The 23,517-nt window shown below is 36.8% G+C and overlaps 1 protein-coding gene across 2 annotated transcripts; it reads right to left on the bottom strand.

Moving 5' to 3' along the window:
- Positions 1 to 4,484: 4,484 nt before the first annotated feature.
- Positions 4,485 to 13,564, bottom strand: LOC107790615 (putative helicase MAGATAMA 3). 2 transcript variants are annotated; one of them, XR_012700032.1, is made up of 9 exons: positions 13,362 to 13,564; positions 10,459 to 12,180; positions 9,055 to 9,234; positions 8,560 to 8,655; positions 8,299 to 8,461; positions 8,092 to 8,224; positions 6,249 to 8,012; positions 5,252 to 6,113; positions 4,485 to 5,173 (listed from the first exon to the last, which is right to left on the bottom strand). XR_012700032.1 is itself a non-coding variant. In XM_016612567.2 (8 exons), the coding sequence occupies exons 2-8, from the start codon at positions 11,837 to 11,839 to the stop codon at positions 5,697 to 5,699; spliced, it is 4,134 nt and encodes a 1,377-aa protein (XP_016468053.1). In that variant the 5' UTR covers positions 11,840 to 12,180; positions 13,362 to 13,564; the 3' UTR covers positions 4,485 to 5,696. The 2 variants fall into 2 exon arrangements, 1 of the variants encoding a protein (XP_016468053.1); XM_016612567.2 differs by having other exon boundaries at positions 4,485 to 6,113.
- Between the last annotated feature and the right edge of the window lie 9,953 nt (positions 13,565 to 23,517).

Here is a 23,517-nt window from a genome sequence, read left to right as displayed (position 1 = left end):
GCTTAATAGAATGGTAAAAATATTGAAACATAAAGCAAATATCTCTGAATACAATTTCATACCTGCATTCTCTTCATCAACTGCACCTTCAAAATGTGTATATAAATCAACACGTGCTGGATGATTTTCTTCACCAAGTGCACCTTCAACATGTTCTGTTTTTTCATTAAAAATGTTAATTCATACTGGATAGTAGTGGCTTGACAGTTTAAGAAGATATATAGGTGTGTTATAAGATCTACATAAATCTGTAGAGTTGTGCCAATATGATGTATTTATTTGTATATATTTTGTATATATAATATAGACAAATTGTATATATTTTATAGATATTCTGTAGATAATTGTAGATAAAGTGGAGTTATTTTGTAGATACCTGTTTTGTTGGTGTTGGCCTGCGCTGGTTCTCCACTAGTGAACTGAAATTGCTGATTGTTCTTGTCTTTTGGTTGGTCAGTATTTTTGGTTGAACTCCCAGCAAACTGAAAGTTTTATATTAGTTAGGATATATATTTTAAAAGTGACATAAATAGTTTTGTTAATATGAATAAAATTCAAATGTTACCTTTGCATCAACTTGATCATTTTGACAGTTTATCACCTGCAAAACAGTCTTGACTGACACATTTATTAGCACTCGAAGGCTACCTAGTTCTTCAAAGACATCTTTCCTAATATCTGCAAGCTTTTCATCGACCTACATATTAAAAAATACATAGTTAACTTCAGAATATGTCTTAACATACATTAAAGAACAGATGCACTATTATGTGTACATCACAATGCTGTTTAGGAATATATGTTACCTTCTCAAGACCTTTTTTTAACTTTATTATTTTATGAAGAATAGACTCATTGTCCTCTTTTCCAATTGATTCTTTGGGTTCCAATGGAGGAGCATCAACTTTGGGATCCTCAGAAATATGTTCAACCTCTTCAATTATGTACTTAACTTTATCAGGCAAAGACATCACTGAAAGCTCTTCAGGTGATTCATTTATGTTGGTGAACTGAATTAGAAAAAAATAAATTAGCTTGATTAAGGCAGAATATGTAGACAAATTGTTATTTTGTAGGTAAATTGTATAATCATAAATAAAAACCATTTACCTTCATCCATTCAGGCTTGATCATTCTGTCTTCAATTGCAGCTAACCAAATCTGACCCTTACTAGCTGACCAGTTAAGTATGAGAGGGATTAAATTAGAAATCCTTGTAGCTATATCAGTGTTGACGGAGGAGCAACACTCATACAACTATACTTTCATGGCTAGTGGTAATCCTCAAATGAGATAAGAATGAACGAAAGGATTTAGCCTGTGCCTAACTGATTCAATCAACTGTCTGTAAGACTAAATACCCCATGAGTATGTCTCGTACTGACCGGTTTCCACCAAATAAAACCTAAAATGATCTACCAACCTAATATGGTCTTTCTCTAAAGGATAAATGAAGAATTCTATGAGATATAGAATACATAACTTTACTGCATCCTTATCATTTACCCAGCTTTTGTTGGTTACAATCTGTTTTAGGTATGTCTTCTCCACTTTTACCTTATTTGGAAAGTAACTGCTCATTATCTTACTGACATAATTCGTAGTGTAACAAAAGTCTGTCACCTCGGTATGACATCTAAGACCAGTTATTAATGTAAACTCTCTCAATCCAAAATTTAACCTCTCACCTTTTAACTCAGCTGAAAAATAGAAAGCATCTGATGAATTCAATTCATACTTCATAAGAAGATGAATAGCTTGATTTTGCATGCATAAATTGGGAAATGACAGTAAATAACCAAAGCATGTCTTCTCGAATAGCTTCAAACCATTTGGAGACAAAAACTCTTTAATTGGGCTAGGAATGCTAGAGTCACATAATGTCTGGAATCTAAGCACCCCATAATCAACATTATGGGATGCAAAAAACTGTTCATTCTGTACAAAATATAAATAATCTCACATTAATACAGTGCTTAATAAACATAGATACATTTGCAATTTATCTACAAAATAAATACAAAAAATATACAAAATATCAACAATTTTAAACAGATCAATAAAGCTACAATTAATCTTCAAAATGAAGACAAATAATCTCATATTAATTCAGTGCTTAAAGAACATTGACACATTTGCAATTTATATACAAAATAACTACAAAATATCTACAATTTTAAACAGATCAATATAGCTACAATTAATCTTCAAAATGAAGACAAATAATCTACAAAGCAGAAAAACACAGATTATGTAGATTTTTAACAACTAAAACAAACGAAATAACTAGTGAAGAAATTACTAAATTCTTACATTCACCAATGACTGTTTTCGAACATTTTTAGGAGATTTAACAGTAGGGGCTTTTTTGAATTTTTCTTCTTTTTGGGAGTTTTTGAACTGGGAGACACCTTCGCTTTCTTTCCAGGTTTATTGATAGGCACATCTTCTACAAAATCATCATCGAACACTATCTCTTTTCCTTTCCTTTTCGCTTGTTTGATTGGTCTCGAAGATTCTCCAGCATCGAAATCATGTTTTTGTTTAGTTCTAGCTTCAGCCCTGATTTGACGCGGAGAAAAACTATGCTTCTTATCTACAATTGCATGTGCAGATTTCCCATGCTTTTTGGGTGAATGTGGTGATAATACACCCAAATCGAAAGAAGGTATATCAGCTTCTCTAGCCTTTTTAGGGTTGTGCTTTGAAGGTTTGTTCTTCTTCATTGAGAAAATTTGAAGCTGAAGGTAAATGTGTGTATGAACTTTGAAGAATTGACTTTAATTTTGACTAGTTGTAGAAGAAAAAGCTTGAAATTGGACGTTAATGGTGGGGGTTACATATGTTTCTATGGTTTTAGCGGAGGAAATAATGGGAAAGAAATGTAGGTGTGGGGAATACGTGGGTGAGGGTGTGGGTTTGGGAGAGAGAAACGTGGAGGATTTGGAGGAATATGATAGGAGGGATATACGGTACCATTAATGTACGGTTAAAACACATAATAGTATATAATTGATAATTAGATATACTAAATGTAATTATATCAAACCTTAAACATTGAGGGTAATATAGTTTACTATATGGCATAGGAATGTAAAAATTCAAAAAATGAAACCCCAAAACCAATAGGTTTGGTTTATGCCAAATATGGAACGTGTTTTTTTCTCTTAAATGTTTTTTTATTACATAAGGAATCAAGGGAGGGAATGGGAGGAAGATAGTGAAAACATTGAACATGAAAAACTCTCACAAGTACTATCAGATTGTAAACTTTGACGGTAATATAAGAGATGTTTAATACCAAATTTATTTTGAAAAACCAAATTTCAGTGCCTAAAATGTTTTAGGATTTAGTGATTTTTTAAATAGCTATAACACAAATGTAAACACAACAGTTTGTCAAAACTAATTCTTCCATACTAAATTCAAGCACGCACAATTATTTTTAGAACTTTTTTTGTTTTCAAACCAAATCAAAATGGGGCCTAAGAGACTAGTATTTCGTGTGTCCTCATTTAAATAGCAGTCACATATAGACCGGTAATGTCATGAAATCAACCACCCTCCGCTTAAAATTTTCACAAACCCCCAAGTCTTCGCGTATGAAAAGTCTTTAAGAGTTTTGATTAAATCTAACCCAAAAAAATCCATAAGATTACGAAACAAATCAATACAGATAAAAGATAACAATTTTTAGAAGATAAGAAAGAAGCATAAAAAGTAAAAATTATTCACAAAGTAATCGTCATATCCGATTCGCGTTCGCGTGTTTGGTCAAGATTAGTAATGGCTAACCAAAATTATACCCCCATTATTAATATTCGCTGCCGTCAATTGTTAAAATCCTATGTTATATAGTAAGTACTATGTTTGTGTTTTTCTTAAAAAATCTCAAACCACTCTAGGAATAGTTTTAGCAAACATTAAACTTTTCCACTGTGTTTAAGTAATAGCAATGCCAGTTTAGAGTTAGTACATGAAGTTAAGAGCAATTATTGGTGAATTTTGCAGAAAATGCTACTTACTAGTTGAGAGAATTTACTTAAAGGGCCATCCTACTTTCTTAATTTCGTTGATAGATGTGATTAATCGGCAGTATATTAAAAAACCTGGACTATTTTAAATACAGGCGAAAATAGAATTTGCTAAGAAGTCTGTTGAATAGTGTATATATGATAAAGCCCAGGTTGCAAGAAAAAACAACAAATGTTAGAACCTTTAAATTGTATAAAAGGCAAATTATTGGATATCAGGATAAACAGATGCCCCAAACTTCATTAATTTAAAATTCATTAAACAACAAACTCCGCACTTTAATACATACAAATTACAATTCAAAATTCATTGATTAGCGAGCGACCTTTAGATTACTAGGGTTAGGACTTCGGGCTAAACCTTTAAGGCTAACCAATCAAGGTGTGCTCCAACAGAACCCTTCTATACAGCCAGGCGCCGAATATAGTACTACTAGCGAAGAATGCACATACATCACCAACAAACATATCATTCATTCCCAAGGTAGTGAACATACAAAGATAGATCGAGCATGGAGAACGCAGCGAAAAAATGAAAAATAAACTTCAAAATTTCTTATGGGAAGGGAAAAAATGTGAAATTCTGCTACATCCCTAAGTATTAGACAACCTAATAAAAAGAACTGTGCTTTTGACAAGAATATGTACAGAACTAGTCCAGGATCTGCCAAGGGCCTCCATAGCAACATTTAGGAACCAAATAACAGCACTTCTCAGTCTATACGGCATCCTGACATGTTCATCAGCTCGTAATGGTTGGAATTCACAGGCTACCATATCACCGGAGTTCCATGCTCAGCCTTAAATGAATTCAGTAACTTTCTGAAACAATTTCCCCACACGGTCAGCTCAGTTCTCTTAATGCCCGGGCCTCATTCCATGGACTAGTTGTCTTGCTCAAATTCAGAACATGGCACAAATGACGCCAGTGTCAGACATACTACTTAACAGAGCTCCAACTCTTGGGATAGTCTCGATGGTAATACATCATTGACAGAGAAGCAACCAGTAACTAGTTCTGACAAGAAGAATTCACATTTTAAAGCCACAAATGGCTCTGTATCCAAGATCATTGGCTGGGATAAACTTTCTTCTCTGTCCCAACGGAGGCTTTGATGACAAGTTGCTAAGTGCTCTGTCTGAAAATCTCAAAGAAATGAGAATGTTGTACCTATATAGTCAAGAATTTCAAGTCATCATAAGTTTCAAACAAGTACCTTTACAATCTATCAGCAAAAGAACTTCAGCCACGACTGGGAGCCCCCATTGCTCAAAATCCCATCAAATTGTTAAAATCTTCCAAGTACCACCATAATCCACCAGGATATCTCTCTGTTGCAGCATAGCCTTCCATTCTCTTCATCAACAAGAATTCCCTTCCTCAAACCATATTCTGCAAACAAGACCAGCTGGACCAGCTGCGTCATCAAGAGCTGTCCAAGCCAGGAGGAGCAAGTCTATAGGAGCAGAAATGCTTCCTTACTGCCATAGTCTTCCATTCTCGCATCACCAAGAAGTCCTTTCAATAAACCATACTCTTGCACATACGATCAGCATGCATAGCTATGCCATCAACCAGTCTCCCAGCCAGGAGCAAGTCATAACATCAGGAACTAAAATGGTTGGTCCCCATGATGCATGGCACACATTCACGGGCATCAGCTACAGATCTCTTCTCCCAATTCCAGCTGTATTTTGCCTCCTCTGTATGCCATATTGCCAGGAATCTCTAAATTTATCAGCAGATTGATCAAAATCATCCAATGAGTTCTCTTGTGATGGCTTGGAAGACCTATAACTCCCATTTCTTACCTGTAACGCATTTGGCTTTTCATCATCTTCTGAAGGTGTTCCTGACCTGGACTCCATGTGTGTATCATATATTCTGTGCCGTAAGGAAGATCTGTAACCTCTATTATTAGCCATCTTGGTCGGTGGAGGAGCATGAGAAGCTGACCTGGGTAGCAAGAACTCTTTAGGCAAAGAATCCATGTCCATGTAACATTTTCTGGTTTTGGCATCAGCAATCAATGCAGCCCAATCTTCTGATTTCACCAGAGCATTGGCATTTCCCATTACCTGTAAAGAGAACAATAAAGGGTAAGTTACCCATAAAAAAAACAATAAAGGGTAAGTTATTATTAACTCGTACATAGCAGCTTTGCACATAGAGGATATGAATTATGTGCATAAATGGAGACCGAAATAACATACCCAAAGAGCTCTTCTTGCACGAGTAAGAGCAACGTTCATTCGCCGTATATCTGCAACAAACCCTACCCCATGGTTTGAGGCACGCACACATGACATTATAATAACATCACGCTCTTGACCCTGGAAAGCATCCACAGTATTTATGTAGATGTCTTTTCCTTCTTCAGAATTTAAAACATCCGCGAATTCCCGTTGAAGGCATTTAAGTTGCAGCTTGTAAGGAGTGATTATACCTACAGTAACTTTCCCAACACCAGCAGATTTACAAGTTTTTTGAAGATGCTCATACAAACGAAGACAGAACTGCGCTTCGTGGGTATTCTGATATGAAACAGATCCACCTCTATGTGATTCTCGACCATGTGTAATGTCATAAAAGATGTAAGGCTTTAGTAAAGGATCCTTGTAATAACTTTCATCAGGCAGATTAGCAACACTTTCACTATCTGTAAGGCGACCTTGATAAAAGTACCTAGATGGAAAATCCCTAATTTGAGGATGCATCCTGTACTGCACTGATAATAACATAGTTGGGCAGCCTGCTTGCTGAAACCTCTCAAAGAGACTTCTACTGTACATCAAAGTTCCGGCTGCTTTGCTGATAACAGTAGCAGGAAGCTGCTGCGGATCCCCAACAAGAACACACCGTGCTGCACCAAGAGAAAGAGGAGGAAGGACTGCTACTTCACTGGCTTGGGCTGCTTCGTCAATGACTACCATGTCAAAACCATGGGTGAGACGAGAGAACAATTTCCTCCCACTACTTGAGACAGTAGTGAAAACAATTTCAGCTTCATTGGCAAAACTAGCCTCCAGACTAGCACGAGCTTCCTCCATGTTGAAATTGTTACCACCACGGAACCTACTTTCCAAAATCAGAAGGCGGGACATTTCCACCAATATTTTATCTCTATTCTCAACCACTGCCGCAAGGTTCTGCAATAGAGAATCTCGGTTTTGGTCCCTAGCCATAAGAACATCAGGGTCAACTCCGACAGATCCCTGTGAACGACCAGCAGCAGCAGCAACTGTTAGTTCTCTTTGAAGGCCAGCTATCTGCTGAGACAACTGAGCTTCACGAGCTCTCAACTGGTGCATCCACCCATAAACTTCATCACGACTCTTCATCAAAAGCTGTTCAGTTCTCCGCTCTACAGAGACTGCTTGGGCAGCACGCGTTTGGGAATCCACCCCGACTCGTGCAACATCAGGCCGATAAACTTTCATCTCGCCATCGATGAATCCACGATCAAGAACACGTGCAAGAAGCTCGTCGGTTGCGGCATTTGAAGGAGCGCAGACAAGCATTCTAGGTTTTGGGCATAGCTTTGGGAGGGTTCTGAAGAGATTCTGGTCCATGCTTAGCAGGACTTCATCAATGGATCCAGTAGCAACATTATCTGAGTTACTCTCATTATTCTGCTTATAGCTTTCAGGAGCAAGTTTCTTGAGCAATGCTGTGTAATAGTGCTGATACTGAACAAGATGGATGACGTTCAGCATTCCCCACACAGTGTGTGTTTTACCTGTACCAGGTGGCCCCTGAACTAGAGTAAAAGGCCAGGGATCTTGCCTCTTTGTCATACCATTAGTTCCAGCAGCTGTATGTGTTGCAGCCCATTGGATTGCTCCCAGCTGCGGGCCATTGAATGTCCTGTGCAAGTGATCAACAAAGTTTGGCGTAAAGCAGTCGGGCATTGCAGGTGTCTGCTCTTCATATTTCGGGAAGTGCTCCGGACTTGGCTGAAGAATTGCATTTTGCATCTGCACAGAAGACCATAGTTCGTTATTCAAACAGATAGCAGAAGAAGCATCCTGGGCAAGAGCTAGGTTTAGATATAACCTGCAGATTAAGACGCCGAAATGCATGTAAAGCAACATACTCTCGTTGGGTCGTTGCTAGAGAACCCAGAACAGTCAGAAACCAGATGCCTCTTGGTTGTAGTTTCCGCAGTATGTGATCACTATCAATATTGCTGAAAGAACAAATACCAAACTGTTAGCTCATTACTCAAGGAAGGTGGAAGCAGTTAAAAGCCTAGTCACTAACCTGTTGGTGTCAAACGGATCTCCAACATAGAAGTGCAGGATGGCCCCGGTAGCATCTCGAGTATCAATAGGTATGTGTCGTCTCACGGTACCAGCCACACGACCAGTTATTTCAGGCTGCTCTTCATCCCCAACTGTTGAGGTTCCGCTTCTCCGTGATCGGACTGCTTCGTCGATACAAAGTTTAGAAGTCATACTAAAATTAAGAAGAAGAAACGCAGAAAATTTGACATACACTCCAACAAAATGTTATAATACCAACCTGACCCAGGACGTGGAGTTGAGAGAACTGCAACATCTCCCTCTTTGAATGACCACTTCCACTCACATTCTGGAATAAGGATTACATCGTACCATCCTGTGGAGAAGAAAATGCAGTGCCGATTAGATAGGTAGGAAAAGAATTCCAGCTAGGCCGACCACAGCTTCCACTCTTTGAATTTCTCTTGTATGTGTGTGTTTTCTTTCATTAGGAAGGGAGCCTTTCTAAGAGTAACCTATATGTATGGACCAATCAAACACTTATGTTATCCTTGATACAGTAAAATCTTGTCTCGCTTGATACACGGGAAACTAGGAAATCCTAGAGATTGAAATGAAAAAACAAACCTGCAGAGTAGCTCAAAAGCAAAGACGCGACATTAAAAAGTTGAATAGCTTCCCAAATATGGATTTGGTATTTAAAAAAAGTTGTCCCTCATATCCGAGTTAAAGAATAAAACAAAATAAATGTATAAATAAAGTTGCCTTAACATACCTCTTTCTCGCCGTTCAATGTTTTTAACATGGACCTTCACATGGGTTCCTGATTCAGCCATCTCCTCCCAAGTACTGTACAGCTGTGCCCGGCATTCCTCAAAGAGCAAAGGTTCAAACACTTTAACATACTCTTCCTCAGATTCAAAGTGACCAGGAACACACTGAAGCTCCGTTTCATCTGATATGAAGAGAAGTTCACTCCTTAATAATAAACCATATGACGGCACTTCATGCACCACAACACTTTTTGACACAAGGCAAATAAGAAATTGAAAAAAGATGAGCCCTATGAGACTCAAGGAGCTGTACAATGCTAGTCACTACTCACTACTAACATGCCTAATACGACACTTCAAAGGAGCAAATCAGAGCACATTTTAAAAATAAAAATAAAAAATAGCTAACACAAAAATGTATTCAGTGTTTTCTCCTGATACATGTGAACAGGTTAGCCATGGAGATCATGAAAAAAACACTAAAAATCATATAGCTAACTTTGAGATGACAAAAAATTCTTCCATCCCACAAGCTATCCTGATGATTGAGATGCCCACCAGATGAAGCTGGAGGATCCCCTTTGGTATGCATGGGCCTGAGTAATACAAACACAACCACTCAATAAGCTAAAACGGTAAATCCTGACTCACCAAGCATTCCATAAAACTGGATGCTATAAATAGGTCACTATACCAACCTAGAAGAAAGTGGCAGTACAAAGCATATATCATTTAATAAACATACACCTTCATAGAGAAACTCACATATCATACAAGACAGAGAGAGAGAGAGAGAGAGAGAGATGTGAAAATGTTCAGCTGATGTGTGGTCCGGCCACTCAGATTCTCAGAAAAATGAAAAATACAACATAAAAGAAGTTTAAAGGATTAACCAAATCTTGAATGACCAGCTGAGCAAGAACACATACTTGCTTCTTTGAAGTAAATCCTAAAAGAAATGGATTTCATATTATCTGACAACACGAACAGAGCACAAGAAAAGGTGAGAAATCTGCACATCACTCATTCTAACAATATTCTAGGGAAATGCAAGTTCTGATCCTTAATCTCTAACAAGAGAAATAACTAAACATCTACAACAACATAAATGCTTATCTACCATATCACTATCCTTACTAGGCACAGCAAGACCAATGCTCATTATTAAAACCTAATTTGGAGCCTTTCTCCAATTAGAAAACTGGATGTACCCCACCCCAACCCAACCCAACAAAACAAAACAAAAAAATCATCAGGGAAAGGTTCATAAGCTATGTCACATTGCTTACAAGCACAGAAAAGAATAAAAAGTTCGAGATAGAAAAAATTCATGAAGCCGTGCTGATACAGTCACAGTAATAACCCACAATGATGATAATAATAATGCAAGTGGAACTGGAAAATACCTGGATGTTGCCAAAACTTCTCGTTCGTCACCTCCTGAATAAGACGTTCCACAGATGTATCTTGGGACTGGCTACTTACTATAGGTTGCTTCTTGGACGGAGGTTTTTTGGCTCCAAATTTTGGATCCATGGAACTTTGACTTGTCAGAGCAGGCTGCTTCCTACCAGGGACCTGTGAATTTCTACCTTGTCTCAGATCTGTGGGATGTTTCGAAGAACTCAGCCTAGGCATAGGTGATGTTTGAGCCTCAGATGTGAGGTCAATCGAACTATTCATCCGTCTTGGACGACCTAGAGGTGCTAGGTTCACATCAGCACTTGATTCAGATTTAGAATCATTAGATTCCATAGGATAGTTGCCTTCATTAGTTGATTCAATTGGTTTTATATCTTTGACAAGTTGCTGACTGTGCTTTTCCCCATTCTTTTCAGCAGGTGGAGGAATGGTACGAGACTCTTTCACAATACGAGTAATAGGTGCTGGAAAATTTTGCCGTCTAGTAGTACTTTTTATTGAACCTGCCTGCTTAACGTCTTCCAAATCAAGAAACATGGTCTGCCTACTGCGCTTTTTTCCCAACATTGCTTCCTTTTGTTGGTCAATCTTAGGGCGCTTACCAAAATTGTTAGCACACTTTAATGCATGAATTGCCTCTGCACCTCTAATCTCTCTATGCTTTGGCACCTGGCCAGAATCCTCCTGACCATCCATGGCGATATCAGCTTTATTACTGGTTTCAGAATTTCTGCTACTATTACTTTTCCTATCATTTGTATCTGGATCTAATTCTAAAGAAAAAATATTGGAAATTTCACCATTCCGTTTCTCATTATCCTGAGAAGCATTATCAGCAGAGCCAACTTTATCACTATTACTCACCGGCTCAACTGCTGATTTCTCATGCGTAGCTTTATCAACATCAGTATTCAACTTATCATTGATCCCCAAATTTTTATATGCATCTGTTGAACCCTCTGCATCAGACCATTCACCTTCTTCCTTTTCAGCAGTTTGCATATCGAGAGAGTTCAGATCTGGCTGGAGCACAGCCTTCAATACATGTTCCTGACTTGATTTAGACAATGAAGCACCACTGGAAGTTGAGGCCCCAGCACTCTTCTGTTCCTCAGGAGCTCTAGATGCCTCTGCACCTTTCAACCGTACAAAGGGCTGAAAACCTGAAACAGAAGAAGCATGGGAAAAAGCATGATTGTTTACTATCCCCGGAGGATCAACAGAGGATGCCAAAAACTCAGAAGTCTTGGTACTAGAAGAGGGGACTGCTCTCTGAGGCTGGAAACAGAGGACACCATCATTGTTCTGGTCATCCTCAGAAGGGGGTTCATTAAGATCAAACAACAGCCTTCCTTTAGAACCCATCTCAAATATAATTGCATATACACTGAACAAAAGAAGCTTATACCACCACGTCTCGCTAATATTTAATTCTCAAAGGGCTATGGGCAAATATTCTAACTTCTTTATTCCCCACAGAACATTAAAAGCAAGAAATACTCTGCAATTTGGGGAAAGCAACAAACTTGATTAAAGGAAAAAAGTCACAGCATCAAACACTTTGGTTTGCAATCCAGCCAAGTACATAAGATTTACATCATCCTCGTCTAATTGGAATACTAAACATGAAGCAAATGAAGTGCTTTAGCGGTCAGCACTCACAGCTACAGATGCAGTATCATAAATCAGGAACGTATAGCTACAGCCTGCATGATCAAATTAATATCTTAATCAGCAATTCTGCTTGCAGGAGAAAAAGGAAAATCAAAAGAAAAAAGTAAACATAAGCTATGTGTTAAATTCTTAAATCTTATTGATGTTACATTATCACAAAGATTAACTGCTTCAAAATCAACCAAATAATAAAGAAAACTCAGAAGACACTGAAAATTCAACACCAAGCTCAAGCCCTGGAAATAAACACCACGCTAGCAATTACAGATTAGCCTCAACAACCAAATACACAGAAAAAGCAACTACGGGCCCTTCTAAAAAAACAGCTACAAGGCTAAGAAGACAGGAAAGCTGGAAATCAAGATCAATTACACAAATTCCATCGAAAGAAGTACGAGTTCTTCTCAAATTTATTACACACGTGACTTTTCATTTAGTAAATTATCTATATCCTAATACATCAAAAAAATGTGTGTTTACATTCTTTGATAGCACTACAAGATATCTATGACTTCATAGATAAGATAAAACCATATTCCCCCAATAAAAACAATATCTAAGAGACCCTATCCTCAATCTTTCACCTCTATTAATCGACCGACCCACATCCACTGATACAAACTCATCAAATAGCTCCAATAACACATAAACACTCCTAGCTTTCCATCCCCACATATTAAAATATACAATTAAGTAATGGCATAAATAGCTACCCACTACAGCAGAATATAAATGATGCATCAATAACAAATCCAACCAATGTGAACAAAACAGCACTCAGTACACAAAAAATAAATAAACAACAATACAGCTAACAACTAATTACCCAACTAAATCACCCCTAGCACCCCTTTCAGATTAGTACCAGATTGACCCTCTACCAGCCAAGATTCTCCAAAAGAAGCCATCAAACAAGATTCAATCTTTACAAATTCCCAATTAGTTAGGGTTTCCAAGAATCTAACAACCAATCAAAAAAATTATTATACAAATTAATTAATATCACCCATTAGTCCATTTACCATAGAAATTCCCAAATTCATCATATTCATTCAACCCCAGATCAAAGCCATTAGTCTCTATTTCGATCTATTATTTCTATATATTATTTCGATCTATTTTTATTTACTTTATAATTTAATTTAATTAGTAATCAAACTGTGTGGAGAGAGAAAGAGTGTGTGTGAGAGAGCGAGAGAGAGGGGAAAAGTACCTCAAAACAGCACCACGAAATCTAGAAAGAGTCAAAGAAGAAAAAAACAATTAAAATAATAAACAAATTTTAATAATAGAATAATAATAAATAAATTTCTCTTAAGTTTTCTATAGTTGGTGGTGTGCTTTGTATTTGTAGAGAGAGCTGTCGAGAGAGACAGAGTTTTAGAGAGAGAGGGGAGAGAGAACGAATGCTAGTGAAAAAAGAAGAGTGGGGAGGGGGCTATTTATAGGAAAATACAAGGGCCCATGTGCCCGGCCGGACTTAACGCCGATCACCGTTTATTTAAATTTCCGACTAATACTTAATCTGACGGCGTCACTTTTTTATTTAAAAGAACTATTATATGTACGCAATTGCCCTTCAATTTTAGCTTATTTACGTTAGTGAAATGACGAGAATACCAGATTGGAGGGTGGAGCTTGGGGGTAAAGGTTGGAGGGTAAATATGACATTTAGAAGGCTTTTGCATGATGATCTGTCCAGATCCGTTTAACAGGCGTACATGTAAACGAGACTCATGTTCAAATTTTGATTTTTATTGGCCTTTACAAAAAAAGAAAAGAAATGATCAGTTTTGTCGTAGTAGTGAGTTTCCTTTGGGATTAGTTTTTTGGCTCCTTTGATTTCTTTTCCTTTTTTGTTATGTTATTAACTAAATTAATAAAAAAGACTAGATTTTCCTAGAGAAAATAGGTAAGATCTTTAAGAATTGGGAAATTTATGGTAAATTGGGATAATATTGTTGGATAATTTTGGAAAAATTATGATGGGGTAGTTTGGTAGGGTGGGGAAAAGCTCATATGATTTTCTTATTTGCCACTCATCAAAATATCAGTACTATATTGATAAGGTAAATGTGGACACATGATGTTGTTTTAATTTTATGCATTAATCGCATAAATATCGTACATATTTCGTGTAATTCGATTCGTTCTGATATAATATAATTTTCATATTCTATAATATAGATGTCTATATGCTATTTGACATGATTACATAAATATGTTTATATAATTTGTGCATACAACGCAAGCCCTAACTTTAACCTAAACGTTTAATATCAAATGGTACAAACACGGTTACCTTCTCTTCATAAATGAAGTTGAAAGTAATCTTAGGTTATAAATTTTTTGCGTGTTTGTGTGTAATCTATATTTTGTTCGATAGCTTAAAAGCTCCTAAGACAATTTGTCACACTTAGATTGTCATTCAAAAAATTTCCTTGTGTGATCCTTTAAACTAGTATAATATTATATTACGTGATAGCTACTTTCAAAATAGCTTCACGAGAAGATAAGAAAATTAAATAAATATAAAATTCTTTTTGTTGAAAATTCTACAACATTCATCTTTTATGATATGTTGTTAACTAGATTTAGTATAAATAAATAAAAAAGATTAATAGGTAAGATCTTTTAAGAATTGAAAAATCTATCGAAAGTTAAGATAATCTTGTTGGAAATCCCGAAAAAATGATGATGGAATAGTTAGGTAGTGTGAGAAAAAAACTCAAATATGTCTCTTCACAACAAAAACTAATGCATATTAATAGAGTTATTATGGACACATGTCATTATTTTTATTTTCGTTTTATGAGTTGATGGTGTACAATTTTTACATTCTCAATGTAATTTAATTAATTTGGCGCTCTAACATAATATAAATTCTCTTTTTTCCATATTGTAGTGTATATGTTTATATACAAATTTTTTGGATAACACGATTATGTAAATATATTTTATATTATTTGTGTATAATTAATATTGACATATTTAACCTAGATATATGTTTAATACCGAAATGGTGTAAACAAGTTATGCCAACTTCTTTTCATAAATGAAGTTGTACGTAATTTTGTGTCTAAAGTCTTTTTGCGTATTTTATATTTTGGTCGATAGCTTAAACACGCCTAAGAAAAATTGTTGCCATTGTCCTTCCAAATTGTCCTTTTGTTATTAATACATCATCTTTTAGCAAGAAGGCACACAAAGTTACAATAACTTAATTCTTGAACTAATATTATATTATATTTGGTGATAGCACATCTTTCTTCCAAACTAGCTTCACCAAAAGATAAGCAAACTAAATAAGTATAAGATTCTTTTTTGAAATCCTATACAGTATTCATTTTTTGGTATATTATTAACTAGATTAATAAAATACATTAAAGTATCCAGAGAAAATAGGTAAGATCTTTTAGAATTGAAAATTTAGGATAATATTATTGGAAATTTTGAAAAAATTACCATAATAGTTTGGTATGAAGAGAAAAAGCTCATATTTGAATTTCCAACTTTCCCTCACCAAAACATCAATCTATTTTAATTAATGGAGCTATACTATAGACACATGCCAGTTATTTTTGTTTTAGCTATATATATTGTTGGTGTAAAAATTTAGACATTTAGTGTAATTTGAGTTGCTCTAACATAATATAAGCTTTTTTTCATATTTAGCGTAAATGTTTATATGCAATTTCCTTTTAAATGACATGTTTGTATAAATTTATTTTATATTATTAGTGCCAAAACTAATGTGGTTGTCACGACCCAAACCGAAGGGTCGCGACAGGCACCCGGTGCCTTACTCAACCGAGTACCAACGTAACATATCTTTCTTATCATGTTATCATGAGTAAATGAGCCAGAAAACCCGTCATGAGATAACAAGAATAAAACATAAGGGAATACTCAACCTATAAAGACCCAACATGATATACAAACTAATATATGTGACATACGGGCCTATAAGGCCGACATGACTATTAGTAAACTCGAAACATAGGCCGACAAGGCCATACAATTATCCATACACCTGACATATGTCTACAAGCCTTTAAGAGTACATAAAATCATAAAGGTCGGTACAGGGCCCCGCCATATCAATCAATACATATCCAAAGAATACTGACCAAAAAGGCAACTCCGGAGCAAGTGGAGTGCACCAACACCTTCGCTGAGCTGATAGCCTACTGGAGGACTATCAACCTATCAATCGAGACCTGCGGACATGAAATGCAGCGTCCCCAGGCAAAAGGGACATCAGTACGAATAAAGTACCGAGTATGTTAGGCAGGAAAGCATAAACAAGAACAGTAATATAAAGAGAGAGATGGAGGAGATACAACCTGTAACATCAGAGTGCCTCTGGGGTTACTGATATGAAATGCATAATACATATATATACATAAACTTTTTAAAACATTCGCCTCTGTGGGCATCATCATCATCATATCGTACCCGGCCTCAAAGAGGACTCGGTAAAAGCGTACCCGACCATCATAAGGTTCGGTAGAATCGTACCCGGCCACGTGGAGCTCGGTAAACCAACTGATCAGTGGTTGCACAATAGGTGTCGTACCCGGCCGACTATAGTGCGGCTCGGTAGAGTAAAATAGATACATATATATAATGCATGCTCAACTCATGGAATCACCTTCTAAACCTTTTGGAGTGACTTAAGAGCACTATGGACATCCATACCCTCAATATGAACCTTAGTAGGATTCAAGGATCATACACACTTGCTTAGAATAATTTTATAAGGAAAGAACAACATGGACAACCTTAGTTGCTAGGAGTAGATCCGTTATGAAGTAGCGTATTCATTTCACTTTAGATCATGCCAAAAGAAAGAAGAAAGTGCCTTAACATACCTTAAACCCGTTGAGTCCCTAATCCCTTCCAAGCAACTCTTCAAACAAGTCAACTCAATCTATCATAGTATAAGGAGATTCAAAATCAGTGCTGAGCAAAGGCTAAGTCTATAACTTAAGCTAGTAGCTCGTTTACGTAAATTTTGGCAGCATCTCCCTTGTAACAACGGCCTCCTCCAATACCATATACAAACAACAATGACCAGAGCAATCCATCAATACATAATTATCAATATCAAGACACCATATAACAACAACAAGTCCCAACTACATTACGACGAGCGGCAAGCTCCGATTGGAATCCGTATACCCCTTATCAATCCTTATAGACTTCTTACTTCAACATAAAAGTATCATTAATATGATAATGAAGTCATTAATCAATGATTCCAGCCTTATACCATATATTTATAACAATGAAAATAATCCACAACTTCAACTATCCTCAATTAGCAACTTTATTCACTAGTTCATGTCTAGCCCATCCATTTAACTTAATCAACATCAAGATAACCTTAGGCACAAGCAAGATCACAATATACATACCTTATACAGTAACTTCAAGTCAAAATCCAAGTTATATTCAGTTTACAACAACCCTTAATAGCAATACAACACCATAGAAGTGACTTAAGCTAATCCAAGTATTATCTTGTAGTTTATCATCCTAACAACTTAACCAAAATACAAGTAAGATTAAGCACAATTAGTAGGCTGTTATACTCACCTTAGACAGCATCAACAACTTGGAATTTCATCCAAATACAGCCCACAACAATCCTCAATGACAACACAACCTCAAAGAGGTATTGTTCTTCACTAGAACTAAGTTTTGATGTTGAAATATGGTGTAATCACTTTGGAATCACTTCAAACCCTTGTGGTATATGTTTAGGAGGGTTAGGAGAAGTTTGGAGATGAATTTTAGTTGAAAAATGAGCAAAAATAGGCGTCCAAATCGTTTATAAATTGAAGTAGGTCAACCACCGCCTAAGTGGGTCCCATTGGGAGCTGCTTGTGCGGTCTTGCGAAAATGCGAATATCTCTCTACTACAATGTCGTATTGATGAACGGTTTAATGTGTTAGAAACTAGACTCGTAGACCTTCAATTTGGTAGGTAGAACACCCCATGATTCCAAGTATATTTGGAGAAATTCTCAGATACATTTGACCTAAATTTCAGCAAATTTATGAATGTAACTTGTGATGACCTTTGCCAACTCTTGTTCCACAACTTGCTTGCCTTCAAAATGTAGAAAATGAATATCATACGACTAAAATAACTCATAGAATAACCTCCTTATCATGTTAAGAACCCTAGTCTCACCCCAAAGTACATGTTATAACATTCCAAACTTGTCAACTTTTGACGAAACTTATTTTTTCTTCAATTGGTTTAGCTTCTAAGATTTCCAACCCTCTTGGTACTCGTTATTCATGATCTTAAATATTTGTAACCTCCAAGGTAACATGATTAACTTACTTTATTTGCTTCCAAATATAATCTCATTTCCGAGCTTACATTAATGACTTACGACGTACTCTCACGTATGAAAACTTGGGGTGTAACATCATTCCCTCCTTTGGAACATTCGTCCTCGAATGTTGACTGATGCGCTTATCAGTTTCATAAACTATGGCTCTTACAAATACTTTAATGCTCATCTTTCTATCTAAGCAACTGTTTTGTGAATAAATCCAAATGCTTGGGCATTCCCCCCTTGTAGGCCTCTTTGTCACGCCATGACATGTGGTTGGAATTCTTCCAACATCGTAACATTTGCTACCTTATGTCATGCAGTATGTATGACTGTGTCCTTGTATGAGCACCTAGCGACTCGTATTCTCTTTTTCCTCCATCTTTTAGCCAATTTCTAAGCCTCAATACTATACCATAAAACTTACTTCGATTTATTATTACCGAGGTTTGCTACCCAACTCCAGGTTACTCTCTCGCTGCTTATCCTATATGTATAAATCTAAGTCCTTTAGTGCTTCCTCATTATTCTTCAACTTAAGAATAACAAACAAATCTCATCCCGTACTTTAGAACTTGTACCCATCTATTGTTTATTCACCTTAATGTTGATCTATAATCTATCACTGATAACTTGCAACCTTTTGCGTAATACACTGTCACTAGGGCTCATATCTTATCGGGGAACATATGAAGTGATTTTCCTGATCCGCCTAGGGATAATACTATACTTCAATAACCATATTTCATTGCATCCCAATGCGATTCATCTTATGGGGGTATTCTAATCCCGTGCAATTAATGAAATCTCTTTCTCGTTAAATCATTACTCAATCAAAGGCCTAAGCATCATCCTCTTATCTATCACAATTACACCATTATTCTACTGCCAGGGCAGCATTCCATCTCTTCTAAATGCACCTAGTCTCAGACTCCTCTGTGTTCATTCAGGCTGTACCGTGCTTTTTATTACATATGGAAATCATCAGCTCCCTTGTTTTGATGGGTTTAATCCCGAGGACATACATATTCTCGTCACCTTCTCACTCACCTTTTCATATCCTTACTCCTATCAACCTAAAACCTTGTTTCTCTACAATACTTTACCTTAGGACCTACACCAAACTATTTATACGACTCACAACCTTTCTTTAACTTGCTAGCTCTATAAATTTCCTTTCGTGCCTTCTCAGTTGTCCTTAAATGTAAGCAATTACTTTTGCTGGTCGTTCTATCACTTGTTGCATGAATACTTGGCTTGTCTTTTTGCCCACAAATACTATAATTTCCTGTACCTCATATGATCTCAAACATCACATTTGATGTCTTTTTTTTACCATTCATTAGCCATGATAGGTGCCACTTTCTTATGGAGTGTATACAATATTGTAGTGAGACTGTTGTTACAGGATAATTTACTCTTTAGCTCACTATGCTTAGGTGGAAACCTTCTTCCTTATTTCCTCAGCTAGTCTTTCATTGTAGTACTTAGGGAGACCTTCTGACTCTTGTAAAGTTGCGAGCTTGATATATCGTACACCCGAAGGTAATTTTCGTTATTCTTACTCGCCCATAATAATCCTTAGTTACATAAATTTATGCATTTGTGCTCGTAGGGTTACTTCTAAGCTCAAATTTTTATTGTCTCCTTAGTGGCACTCTCTCTTATTTTTATAAACCTTAAAAATGGTACCTTTAATTGCCTCAACTCCTATCTGAATTTTTTTTCAAATGATTGCGATCTCGTATCTGCGAGACTGAATTCACTATGATGCGGTTCACTACATTTATCTTGCATGATCTATTGATTTATCTGTGACCTCTTATCTAGCCATAACTGGGCTCTTCCTGAATCAACTACTTCCTGAATCAACTACTAATTACTCGTTGGTCCATTCTCATATATATATATATATATATTCTGCATAATCCCTCTTGGGATATATCCTTTGTCTTAACTTATCTCTCACCACTAGCTCCTGATGTATCAAGTGTCCATTCACACTTGTTTATCAATAACATCCTGGCCGGAAACTTTTACTGCCTCTCCCCGGTGTCGTGCTTGTATAATGTTCTGGAGTCGCAACATATCTGCAGGAACTGAATAAATGCAACATCATCCCTTTCTCCTTTTTACCACATTCTACTTTTACCATTCCATAGTTAACTGAACCGCTTAACTCCGACTTAATATCATATCACACCATATTCCCCCCTTAAGGGGAGTACTAAGATTTAGTACTACGACGATATACCTATAGTTGTTTTACCTTTTCATCTTTGGCGTCTTTTCACATTATCAATGAACCTTAATCACCTTATGGTAACCTTCTGTACCAGGGATAACTAAATTTCTTACGCACGAAGGTGACACCTATGGTAACTGGCACACTTAGTCCCTTAAGATTAACTCTGCTCAGAGTGCTTGCTTTAGGTAAGCGACTTCCTAAATGGCCTTTAAAGGTTATTCGTCTGTTGTCTATTCTATTATTGTTGGGGCACGATCTTTGAAATTCTCACGATGTCGACAATTATCAAATCTTCCGATCCCTAATTCATGTTTGGTTTTATCTTGTTCACTATCCCATACTGATTTTTATTACTTTGGGGTCTAATCTTTCCTCCTGGTAATCACGTGAAGTCACCATCTCATTTCTCGAAATAAGAATATGACTTTATGGCTTAACTCTTTTATTGCCTTAAGGCTTGTCACCTCTTGTATTTTCCTTCACTTGACTATAGACTCTGTCATCGTGTCATATTTTGATTAACTGTTATCACCCATATATCACATCTTACTCATGATGCTTCATTTATTTTCTTCTTATTTTTCGGATAATATTTTTTTGTTTATCACTTTATTCTGAAAACTTCAACAAAAAGTTCTTTCCCTTTAAGCTCCCCTAACTTCATCTCACTGGCTCTTTGGAATGCGTAACATTCTTTTTTTTACTCGGGGCTAGAGTCATATTAAGGTAAATATTTGTCCCTTCTAGGATCCCACTGCCTATCTTCTGAAATTTTTGAATATTCCAGTATTCGTATCTGATTGTACTACTCTAGAGTTCACCATCTGGGTGTCTTAGAAGGAGATCTATTACCACATTTGCACCATCTTTCGGAAACGTTAGTTAATGATAACAACCCATCCACAATTTTTGGGTTACTCTAACTCCAACTGGATCCTGATATCCCATCTTTCTCTTAAATAATATCTGTTAGCTCCCATAGAACATAACTGAGATGGGTGTGGCCAATTGTACTTACCTCTGTCATTGATGAAGGTACCAAAATGCTTATATTTCTCTGCCTGATTTGAAAATATTGATAATCTTCATTATCTGGGTGCCTCGTACCCCTTTTCACCTTACTTCTTTTACTTGTTGAAACTTGTATCTAGCTTCTGAATCCCTCATAGATTTTCACCCAATTCGTGAATAGATATCCTTTCCTTAAGGCTCCTTATTAAGAAGCATACACATCTTAGTACACACATGATCTGTTGAAAACCTCACATTTACTCACCATAAACATGATGTAAAATCGAGTTCCTCTGAGTCAACTATTCCACATCCACATGCAATCTCTTACCAACTGTTTTTGTGGATGTAGGTATCGTTGTATTATGACTAAAGTCGAATTTAGGAGTTTGAATTCTTACAACTAAGCTCTACTACACGATCTAGAGTAAGAAGAAAGAGTGACATACCTAAATGCCCTGTAGCCTCCTGCTTATAAGTGTGGTGCACAACACACCCATTAACAAGACTCTACTAGACACGGCTTGTAGACTCCCTAGGACAGAACTGCTCTGATACCACTTCTGTCACGACCCAAACCGAAGGGCCGCGACAGGCACCCGGTGCCTTACTCAACCGAGTACCAACGTAACATATCTTTCTTATCATGATATCATGAGTAAATGAGCCAGAAAACCCGTCATGAGATAACAAGAATAAAACATAAGGGAATACTCAACCTATGAAGACCCAACATAATATACAAACTAATATATGTGACATACGGGCCTATAAGGCCGACATGACTATTAGTAAACTCGTAACATAGGCCGACAAGGCCATATAATTATCCATACACCTGACATATGTTTAGAAGCCTCTAAGAGTACATAAAATCATAAAGGTCGGGACAGGGCCCCGCCATATCAATCAATACATATCCAAAGAATACTAACCAAATAGGCAACTCCGGAGCAAGTGAAGTGCACCAACACCTTCGCTGAGCTGATAGCCTACTGGAGGACTGTCAACCTATTAATCGAGACCTGCGGGCATGAAATGTAGCATCCCCAGGCAAAGGGACGTCAGTACGAATAAAGTACCGAGTATGTTAGGCAGGAAAGCATAAACAAGAACAGTAATGTAAAGAGAGAGATGAAGGAGATACAACCTGTAACATCAGAGTGCCTTTGGGGGTTACTGATATGAAATGCATAATACATATATATACATAAACTTTTTAAAACATTCGCCTCTGTGGGTATCATTATCATCATATCGTACCCGGCCTCAAAGAGGACTCGGTAAAAGCGTACCAGACTATCATAAGGTTCGGTAGAATCGTACCCGGCCACGTGAAGCTCGGTAAACCAACTGATCAGTGGTTGCACAATAGGTGCCGTACCCGGCCGACTATAGTGCGACTCGGTAGAGTAAAATAGATACATATATATAATGCATGCTCAACTCATGGAATCACCTTCTAAACCTTTTGGAGTGACTTAAGAGCACTATGGACATCCATACCCTCAATATGAACCTTAGTAGGATTCAAGGATCATACACACTTGCTTAGAATAATTTTATAAGGAAAGAACAACATGGACAACCTTAGTTGCTAGGAGTAGATCCGTTATGAAGTAGCGTATTCATTTCACTTTAGATCATGCCAAAAGAAAGAAGAAAGTGCCTTAACATACCTTAAACTCGTTGAGTCCCTAATCCCTTCCAAGCAACTCTTCAAACAAGTCAACTCAATCTATCATAGTATAAGGAGA

This window comes from Nicotiana tabacum, chromosome 16 (assembly GCF_000715075.1).
Source record: "Nicotiana tabacum cultivar K326 chromosome 16, ASM71507v2, whole genome shotgun sequence".
Lineage (NCBI taxonomy): Eukaryota > Viridiplantae > Streptophyta > Magnoliopsida > Solanales > Solanaceae > Nicotiana > Nicotiana tabacum.
Note: the sequence above shows the minus strand (reverse complement) of the source record. Positions and strands in the feature narration are given on the sequence as shown.